Genomic DNA, 11,343 nt, shown 5'->3' with positions numbered 1-11,343 from the left:
GTCGTCCCTCCAACGAATCTGTTTGCAATCGTAAAGGGAAGTGTACAGAGAGAAGAATTGCATCCCGAATGTCCTGTCGAAGCATGTATGAATTGCGACTACATCCAAATTTACTCGAATGACGAACCAAGGGGGAAAGCTGCCACTTCTCAAGATTAGTAGGGCGAAATTCGAATACCCGAGTCAACAAAAAAAAATCAGTTCTTAAACACTTGGAGTAACGACAATGGCGAGTAACATCAAGCAATGGTGAGTTGCGACGGGAAGAGATTTTTGCTAGGGAGAGAAATAGATCTGCAAGTGGATGGGAATAAGATATAATGGATTTAGGCATGGCAGTTCCTAAAATCAGGCAAAACTCGACCAACTGCACTAAAAGCGGGACTCTGATACTGTAGTGCTAACATAAAGTGTTAATAGAATACGAGCAATCATAGAAACAATAGGCTATCTGTGTTCGTGACATTGCCAAAAATCAAGTAAATAAAACATCATTGCATTGACGGGTTTTATGGACATAAGCATTTTATGATTAAAATATCTATGTAATTCAGCAAGCATTCTAGTTGGAGCTGGACCTGCGTCCAATGTCTAATTATATGCAAGAGACATACTTGAAGAAACTGCATCAAATCTTTTTTCTCTAATATCTATAAATAAATTTAATATTTTCTCATCATCTTCTTGAAGATTAGCGTAGGAAGGGTGACTCGCTAACATTAACACCCAATCGTTGTGCATACAATTCGTACATTAAAGTTAACGTATTTTCTAAATTAGAATAAGTGATGGGAGCATGAAAATTTTAAGTATATGTGATTTTTCTAATAACATGTTTAGTACCTTTCAAATTGTACCTAAGGTTCATTACGTATGCTAAAGAAAAAAAAATTGACAAGCCTTCCCAGTTATTTCCAAACTTTAGTTCCATAGAAAATAATATTCCAGTAAAATTAGGATTATGTATGTATTTATTAAAAGTTCTTGCAATAACAAAAAAAAGTTCAACAAATCCAGAACTAGCGGGGTAGTATACCTCATATGAGATATTTGTAGAATCATGAAACTTGCCAAAAACCATTTTACTCTAAAAGTCAATTCCCATTAAATATCAATCAAAATAAGACTTGCCATCATCATTTTCTGCATGTCTAAAATTATAATATTTAATTATTATGCTTTATATCCTTCACATTATTTAAGTAATTAGTGAAGTTCCACCTATACCTTAAGTTTGTCCCAAATTATTTGGAATCCATACCATATTGAGTACAAAAATCTTCAAATGCTTATTTTCTACTTGATAATATGGTGATATATACTGATACATCCCTAATTTTATCCATTTGATCTTTACTGTGTCAAACTGTCTTACACAATTAAATTAAAGATGTGATACACACAATAGACATGAAATAGAAAACCATTGAAATCAGGATTAAGGACCCTGTATAGTATTTCAATAACAAGTTTATTAACACTAACATTATCAAACTTAAAATTGCGAATTTTAAATTCACAACGAAATTCTTTTTTAATTTTCATAATAGCATTAAATATATTATTAGCATTGTGAGAAAACTCAATTATTTTAAAATTAATTATTCTTTTAAGCATTATCCAAAAAGGGTCTATCTAGCATGCAATTGTAGCTATATTACTTTTTTTATTAATGCCTTCCCATATACCAGACGTAAACAATATAACACTATCATATTTTTGTAAATCATGCTTAATGAAATAACCTATACAATTGGAACGAAAAGTATTTCTATTTACTCCAACGTACCTTGGTTGGAAATAGTATTGCACGAACTTTGTAAAATGTTGATTGTCCACTATGCTTAACGGTCACTTAACTTTGACAATGAACTTCACCATTCCTTCGCGGCAATTTTGTCTGAATAGATCCATATGTTAAGTGTCGTAGAATTGATATTAGAAGAAGGAATATCAAATTTCAGTTGTGTTTAGGTTTCATTTTACCATACAAAATCCAGGTGTTTGGCAATATGTACACGCTATTTTATATTCTTGAAGTCCGTCAACTGTCCGATTCGTTGAAACCAATTTAAAGTATTTCTAACACTTTCAAATTTTTTACCCTTCCACTTCTCTCTTGTATCGAAAATTTCAAGTTTCTATTCGATAGCTTCTTCATCAATATCATCCAAATGCCCAATTCAGTTTCAAATTAGACTACTTGAATTGGACCGACCTTGAAAACAAAATGGCGTTTTTTTATCTGAATAATCCAAAAGGGTTTAAGGTTTCTCTTCTTCCTCATTTTCCGAAGTCCTGACTAGGGTTTTGCCTCTATACATTCTTTCCGCTGACAGCCTTCTCCATGACTATCTATCGCTTCCTCCTCCGTTCCGTCCGCCGCTATTCCACCACCTCCTTCCAAACCCCCGTTTTCAACACCTCCACTCAGACGCTAAACCACCGCATAGATACTCAATCCCCCTTCCAATCCTCCTCCGCTGTCGCCGCCGACATCAACCCCTGTCAATCCCCCATTTCCACCACTAATACTACTACCTCAAATATCTTAAATAATCAGTTTCGAACTACTTCCTCATCGTCTACACCTGTACGCTCCTACGGCTTCTCCTCCGCCGAGGAGGCAGCTGCTGAGCGTCGTCGCCGCAAGCGCCGCGTACGCATTGAGCCCCCACTCTATGCCTTGCGCTCCAATCCCGCCCCACCAAAACCCAACGACCCCAATAAGCCTCGTCTCCCCGACTCTACCTCTTCCCTTGTTGGTTCTCGCCTCAACCTCCACAACCGTGTCCAGTCCCTCATCCGCGCCGACGACCTTGATTCGGCCTCGTACATAGCCCGCCAGTCTGTGTTCCAATCGCCCCGTCCCACGGTCTTCACCTGCAACGCGATCATTGCTGCCATGTATCGCGCCAAGCGCTATGACTATGCCAAAGCCCTCTTCCAATACTTTTTTAATCAGTTCGATGTTATTCCAAATATTGTTTCCTACAACAACATCATTGGATGCCATTGCGAGTCCAATGATATTGAGGAGGCATTAAAAGTTTATAATCACATTCTTGAGAACGCCCCTTATGCACCATCAGCCGTCACTTATCGGCATCTCACCAAGGGGCTGATTGATGCTGGACGAGTAAATGATGCAGTGGGTTTGCTCCGTGAAATGTTGCATAAGGGTCACGCAGCTGATTCTTTGGTTTATAATAATTTGATTCTTGGGTATTTGAACCTGGGAAATTTAGAGAAAGCAAATGAGTTGTTTGATGAGTTGAAGGAGCGGTGCTCTGTTTATGACGGGGTTGTAAATGCAACCTTCATGGATTGGTTCTTCAAACAGGGGAAGCCAAAGGAGGCGATGGAGTCGTATAGGGATTTGATGGATAGGAATTACAGGATGGTGCCTGCACAGCGAAACGTGCTTTTAGAGACATTGTTGAGGCATGGAAGGAAGAAAGAGGCTTTGAATTTGTTCGATGACATGTTGGACGATCACACCCCGCCGTCATTTCTGGCAGTAAATTCAGACACATTCAATATGATGGTTAATGAGTGCTTCAAGGATGGAAATGTTGCAATGGCAATGGAGGTATTCAAGAGGGTCGGGAAGGCGGTAAAGTCGAAGCCTTTTTTGATGGATGTGGCAGGGTATAACAATATGATGGCAAGGTTGTGCGAGCTTGACATGATCGATGAGGCGGAGGAGTATTATAGGCAGCTGAGTGCGAAATCAATGTCTCTAAGTGTGAATACTTACAAAATAATGATTGATGCTTATATGAGAGTGGATAGAATTGAGGAAATGTTGGATAAGTATTCAAAGATGGTTGAGTCCGGGTTTAGGGTTATTCCAGCATATGCGAATGAGTTGTTTGGTTTCTTGATTGAGAAGGGTCGAGTTCTTGACTGTTTACCGATTTTGTCGAAAATGGGTAATAAAGAACCGAGACCTGATTTTACAACCTACAATGTTGTAATTAGGGGCCTAATTGAGGGAGGCAATTATGATGCCACTGTTAATTTGCTCAGTCAGATGATGAACTGTGGTGTTGATACTACTGTCTCACTCGAGGAATTTGTGTTGGATGTTTTTGAGAAACAAGGACGACGAATGGAGGTTGAGAACATTTTCAATAGAAAATCGAGTCCATTTCCACCTCAGAGGCTATTTCCTGGATCCCGAGGCTCCACACAGACAATGGGGCCTCCTCAAATGCCAGAACAGGGAAGATGGAATCCTTCAATGCAATGGCAGACAAATTTCCCCCCAAACACTTAATACCACAAATGATGAAACAAAAAATGGCTCATTCAAGTCCATCCTGAGAACGGGAGGTAGAATTCACTTGCATGGCATGATAGCATGCGGCTTAATTCATACACGGACAACCAGTGTTGAATTGGTTTTCTTTCCTTATCATATTTCTAATAGGGTATTGAAGGTACACACTGAGCATCTATTTTTTTGCTGCCAACTGAGTTGGTGAATTCATCTGAATATAATCACGAAAATTGTTTTTAGGAGCTACTTGAGGGACATATTGGATGATTCCAAAATATCTGTAATCAAGAATGGTTTATAATGATTAAATATCTTTTGATTCATAAAATAATTATTATGATCACATTGCATTTCATTTTGTGTACATTTGTGAAGTGTTTTAAAGTGGTAACAGTCAAAAGTGCTGCTGCTGGGTTAAATCTTGAACTAACGTGACATGAAATAAATAGCATCGATAAGTTGGGAAACCATCTCTGAATTTATACATCAACCCCTTGCACAACTGTTGTTGAGATTAAACAAAACCCAAATGTAATGCAATCATAATCTAAACACTAAATGTCTCTCACTCTGTTATGGTATTAAGATTTCTTGTGTTAAACTGAAAAAGAAGAAGAACACGAAGAAAAGGAACAAGCCGGAAAAATGAGTAAAATTTTGGAATGGAGAGGACAAAATAACCTAACATTGTAGTTTGGAAATGACATTAGAAAATGAAATTCTATGGAAAAGAATTGTAAAATATCATTTTCCTTGGCTCCATTTAGTGCTATTCAAGTCAATGTTCTCTGAATTATGACATTTGAAGCCCATAGAAGTTCGCAGCCCGAGCAAACAACACATGGGCTACACAAGAACCTATTTACATTTCTTTAGGCTATTTCTTTGATTCACCTACCTATGTGATGGCTTGAGACCTTTGAAATCACGAATTTCATGCAATTGCCAGGCTAATGAATACTAATTGAAGTACACCAAGAGTCCTTTTACTGTGTTTATAATAATAATAATAATTAGAGTGGTAGATAGGTTCTGGTAGTTTTAAGAGTAAATGTATAAACTTGTACAAGTAAACATGGTGGTGGTCTGTGAATGGCAAGAACTTTTAGGCACATAATCTCCTTACATGTAATTGTGTTTATTTAAATAGATGCTATATATTTCAGTAACTTAATTGTGAAAAAAATGTTATACATAGTAAGATTAAACTATAATGCTGACTGCTGATTTCATTTGTGGATCCAAGTCATGTAAACCTGTTAAAACACCAATTTCTGTGTCTCTGAACAATATTAGTGTCGCCTCCCCATAAGAATGATGAGACTATTTATTTAGCGATCCTATGATTTTAAGTCTACAATCTTGTTTGAGAAAATCATTCATGTACAAAGTTACCCTGTTAGCTCTTTCATGAGTGGCAGTTCTCTTTTTCTTTTTCTTTTCCTTTTCAATGTATCTCAACAGAATAAAGCGGCCCTCCATAAAGCAGCTCTCATCTAAACAAGTCAACCACAGTTTGCCACAATGAGGGCATATTTGATATGTTGGATGATTTGTAACTTTCCAAATTTTTACTACTAATTGTTAGATTTAAATTTTGAACTTAAGTACGCTATTATTAAAGTCCAATGACCTTATTGATTATTGACCAATAATTTGAGGACCTACGTGGAGAGTTATTTTGGAAGTCGGATAAAATCATGCGTAAAACATATGTAAATATGTCAATTGATCTTGATTAAAGATGATTTATTGACTATATGTATTATTCACATCAAGTTTCAAGCCAATGTAATTGATTTGACTACGTAAATAAAGGAAATTGATTCGACCACATACATTATTTACACCAAATTTTAAGCCAAGTACATTGATTTGACCACATAATTAAAAGTATTGATTTAACTATTTTCATGACAATATACTATTTATGTATTGGCAATGTTTAATATCTTGCCATTTCCTTTCACTTTTCTATACATGGTCAAGAATCTACGCTGTAAATAGGAGACAAACCCAACATTAGACTACTCCTTACCAACTATTTACACAATCTCACACACTCTACCTCTATTACTGTCTTTATACTTTTTCTCTTATCCTTTCTATATTAAATATAATCTTATATTTACACAATCACATGTGAATAATGAACCCCACGAGCGACTCAATAATGTTTTTTCCAACATATAGTCTTTTGTTTTGGTCCATATTACATAAGTTTTATTCAAAATGAATTAGAATTTAGTAGCATTATAGATAAGAATTTAGCACCGTATAAGTTCGATCTAATTTTCGTGTCTCCCTATACAAGTTATGAATTTTTCATAGAAATATACATATGAGTTCATTATCCACGTATACTTATTGAGAATTATTCCCACCCTATTATATCTTAACTTTTAGATAATTGATAATTTGAGGCAATCGGCGCGAAGATGATTTATGGTGGCAAAAATTTCAATAATAAAATTATTACGTTGTCAAACTATTAATATTTCAGTTGATTTTAAATATTTTAAGATATTTCTCATTTCAAATTAGTTTATTAAACTCATTACATTATTTGATTTTTGATAAATGATTTAATAATTTGTATAATTGTGTTGAATACTCTTTAAATAATTATAGTTTATGATTTAATGGGACCCGAATTTTCAGGTTGTCACAGTTGGTATCAGAACGGGTCTACTTTTTTGGAGACTCGACTTTAAAAAATAAAATAAAATAAAATTACTTTTCACAAAAAAAAAAAAAATCTATTTGGTTTTCAAAAAAATTATAATTCAAATACTATTCTTTCAATTATTAATTCAAAATAAGTTATTAGTTTTAAAAAGTTCTGATAGAAATTAAACGATTTCTTGCACGCAAAGTCATACTCCAAGTCGTCATCCCCTCAATTCACGTATCTCATAAGTTTCATCATTATATATAATATCTTTAGTTTATATGCACATATTATTATGTTGGTTATGTAAATAATGCAATTTATGAATGCATGAATAAGTACGACTTGCTATGAAAATTAAAAGTATTGCGAGTTAATTATTTACAGGTTCTCAGCATAAAATATTAAAAAGACATGTCATGTTCTTATTGAATTATATTACGTAAAATGATATAAATAAGTATGTGATATATATTATGTTATTACTTGGATTCAATTCTTGAGAATTGTAGTAAAAGAATTTAGAAAACCTTTAAATTAGGACGTGTCAATTAGGAATTAACGAAATAATAATAATAATAATAATAATAATAATAATAATAATAATAATAATAATAATAATAATAATAATAATAATAATAATAATAATATTTTAGGTACCTCCAGTTTCCAAGTTTTTTTTTTTTTAAGTTTTCTTCAATTGAGTATTTGTAATATTGAAAGACTTTGTCAAAATAACATAAACTGTCTAAAGAGAGTTTGAGATTTAAATGGTCCACTTGTGACCCCACTCCTCCTTTGGAAGCCTTTTAGTTGTGCATTATTTTATTCAACAAGACGAAAAGCAATACCTCAAATCCACTCAAAAAATTCTATTTATAGAGGCTTAAAAAAAATTCGTTTTTGAACAACCTCAACAGTAAGAACAAACCCAACCTAGTGGGGTTGACCCATAGTTTGCTCAGTAATTTTGGCCATGATGCGCACATTTGCTTAGGCGAAAACACTACGACAACTGACACCACTAACATCGTCGCTACCATCGCGACAAACTCCGATAGCGACAAAAGACACAAAGAACACAGATGTTGTTGTCATGGAACTATTCAGGAAACAACACCCCAAACTTTGAGGGTAGTTTAGATCACGCGAAAGTAGAAGATTGGTTGGCAAAGATAGAAAGGACCTTCGATCTCACTGACTGCCCAGACTCCAGAAAAGTTACATGTTGCAACCTTTATGCTGAAAAAGGGGCTATGCGTTGGTGGGACTCAACTTTAAGGTCAAGTGCCTACGGACATATCTAGACATAGAACCAATTCTATGAGAACTTTCTGAAGAAGTAATTCCTTGCAAGTGTCTGAAATCAGAAAAAGGCTGAGTTTATTACATAAACTCATGGCTCGATGTCTCTTACTGAATACGAGCAAAAGTTTGAAAAATTATCCCATTATGCCTCTAGCTTTGTGAATATGGAGGAAAAAAAATGCAAGGCATTTTGAATAGGGTTTAAAGGATGATCTGAGGCAGGAAGTTATAGTGCTTGAACTAAGAACCTACCATCAAGTGTTAACAAAGGCAGAACTGGCATATTTTAGAGGTCGCTACTGAAAGGTGCAAATGGGAATATAACATGAGCAAAAGACAACAGAATTATAGTAAGAAAGGCAAAGGATACCCAACTTGAAGTGACAGTAAGAGCTACCAGCTTTGCAGCAAATGCAAGAAACACCATCTGGGAGTTTGTCTCGTAGGGAAAAACACATGTTTTAGTGTGGGGAACAAGGGCACATAACTAGGTTTTTCCTTAAGATCCATCGTAAACTGAGAAGAGCACAACAGAGGCAGGAATATGCACCCAAGGGATAAACAAGAATCTTTGCACTGACTGAACGGGAAAAGGATCAGGATCGTAATATTTTGACAAATAAGGTTTTAATATCCAACTTACATGCCTATAAATTAATCGAATCTGATGACACTCACTCATTTATATTCTTTAAATTCATACAAAAACTAGATGTGAATATTATACATGCACGTTTACCTTTAGAAATGTCTATACCCTCTAGAAAGGTGCTGAACACAGATAATATAGTTAAGGTGGCAAGATAGAAATCGATGGTAGGTCTTTGGAGATAAAACTTTATGTATTAGATATGCGTGATTTTGACGTAATTCTTGGGATGGACTGATTATTCAAGAATCTTGCAATAATTCATTATTTCGAGAATGAAGTGGTCTTCCAAAAATCAGGAGAAGAAGAATTTCGATTATTAGAGACTAAGAATAGATCCGTATCCCAGTTGTGTCTTCATTACAAGCACTATGGATCTTACAATCGGTAAGTAATGTGGGTTTCCTAATGTCAAAAATAGACAAAAAAGGAGATAAGAAGTTTACAACCCGTGAAATTAGAGTGGTACGAGAATGCCTAGAAGGTTTCCCTAATGATTTACTCGGCATGCCACCAGAACAAGAAGTGGAGTTCACGATCGATCTCACCCCCGAGGCCACACCTATTTATAAGGTCCCTTGCAGAACGTCACCGAAAGAGCTACAAAAATTAAAGGCACGGATAGAAGAATTGCTATCAAAGGGATTCATCCAACCCAGTATATCACCAAGGGGAGTTTAGTAGCACCACACACGAGAATTTAACACCATATAAGTTCGATCTAATTTTCGTGTCTCCCTATACAAGTTATAAATTTTTCGTAGAAATACATATATAAATTCATTATCTACGCACACTTATTAAGATTTTTCTCACCCTCTTATGTCTCTACTTTCAAATAATTGATGATTCATGGCGGTCAAAACGGAGATAACTTATGGTGGCAAAAATTTCAATAATAAAATTATTATGTTGTCAAACTATTAATATTTCATTTGATTTTAAATATTTTAAGATATTTCTCATTTCAAATTAGTTATTAAACTCATTACATTATTTGAATTTTGACAAATGCTTTAATAATTTATATAATTGTGTTGAGTATTCTTTAAATTAGTTTTAGTTTATGATTTGCTAACACTCGAATAGTCAAGGGTTCGGGTCGTCACGTGATGAATTGGATTTTATCTTCTTGTCCATTTCACTTTATTGAACATATCATGAAAATTCTGGTGTGCTAAGCATATAGTTGCCTATATTTTTCGGTTTGGTTATGCATCTACGTCCTAAAACAAGAAAGGAAATATTGCAAACCAAAATACTAGCAATTGCATGTGACTTCTCCATACTGATTCTAACTCTCACCCGTGACATTGAGAATTAAGGACATAGTACTACAATTTTATTTGTTGTATTTTTCAATATTGTCGAATAATACGAACCAGAGATGCTATGCTATTGTCAAGTTTCTCGTATTTGTCAATTGTGTCCCATCCCAATGAATTCAGCGTTATTGTTCCCAGATATGTGGTAGGTGCTAAAATTGTAATCCTGCTGGTAATGTTGAATGTTTGACTGGTTGCTAGTGCGTGTGCAGTATATGGGGGGATGTTCGGTGGATCCATGTCAGCTGTGGCAGATCTAGAAAATTATTTAGGACATGCTAACACCAAAAAAAAAATCACCCATAAACAAAAAGGTTTTTACTAATTTTTTAATTGACATTTGGGTTGGAGGGACGAGCTGTTGCACATCCCAGTCCATCCCTAGATTCGCCCCTGATTGTGTTATAATAATTAGACTTGACGTTATTTCAGTTCAGCAATGATTTGGTCAAGTTTTGAGATATCGGATATTAATTGCTGGAAGCACAGTGCTACCTGCACAGGCTCTGTTGTACAGAGTCTGTCCAGGTACACACACATGAGATGGACCCCACACATGAGATCCACATGTAGGGTCCATCCCTTGTGTGCAAAAGGCATTTTCCTTGTTGGAAAAAGGGTACCACTAAACGTGTGATTTGTTTCCTACAAATCAGTGGTTGTGAGTTTTGTACATAGGACAGAACCTGCCACTTCGTAGATGGCCCTTTTGTAACTACCAGTGATTTGAATTGGCAAAACATCCCTTTCTCAAGCCCCTGTGAATAGTAATCTCTGTCCATCTTATTGAAGATATTTTGATTTGTTATTTTAGATGAAACGCACACCAATGTTGGGCGTAGGGAATTAAATGGACCGGACCACCAATAATTAAATTACAAAATGGAAAAATTCACGGAAATTATGTATGGAGCAATTCAATTTTCATGTTTTAAGTTTCAAAATTCAAAATTCAGGTGTTAATTAATTATATTTTATTAAGTAAATATATTAAAATCGCTATTATACAATTAATGGCCACAGATGCGTATTTATAAATCACGACTTATTTATTGATTTCACATATTATTGAATTAATTGATCACAAATTATTTCACGGTCACAT

At 35.0% G+C, this 11,343-nt stretch overlaps 1 protein-coding gene across 1 annotated transcript; it reads left to right on the top strand.

Annotated features, from left to right (window-relative positions):
• The first annotated feature begins 2,122 nt into the window (after window positions 1-2,122).
• LOC111409811 (pentatricopeptide repeat-containing protein At1g10270-like) lies at window positions 2,123-4,603 on the top strand. The gene has a single exon (XM_023039873.1). The coding sequence runs from the start codon at window positions 2,348-2,350 to the stop codon at window positions 4,280-4,282; it is 1,935 nt and encodes a 644-aa protein (XP_022895641.1). The 5' UTR covers window positions 2,123-2,347; the 3' UTR covers window positions 4,283-4,603.
• The last annotated feature ends 6,740 nt before the right edge of the window (window positions 4,604-11,343 follow it).

This window comes from Olea europaea, chromosome 15, assembly GCF_002742605.1.
Source record: "Olea europaea var. sylvestris chromosome 15, O_europaea_v1, whole genome shotgun sequence".
Taxonomy (NCBI): Eukaryota; Viridiplantae; Streptophyta; class Magnoliopsida; order Lamiales; family Oleaceae; genus Olea; species Olea europaea.
The sequence above is the reverse complement of the archived record's forward strand: the minus strand, read 5'-3'. Positions and strand labels throughout refer to the sequence as shown.

What these genes read in the sequence shown, in the direction of transcription:
- LOC111409811 (XM_023039873.1), top strand. Translation starts at nt 2,348, where the DNA reads ATGACTATCTATCGCTTCCTCCTCCGTTCCGTCCGCCGCTATTCCACC.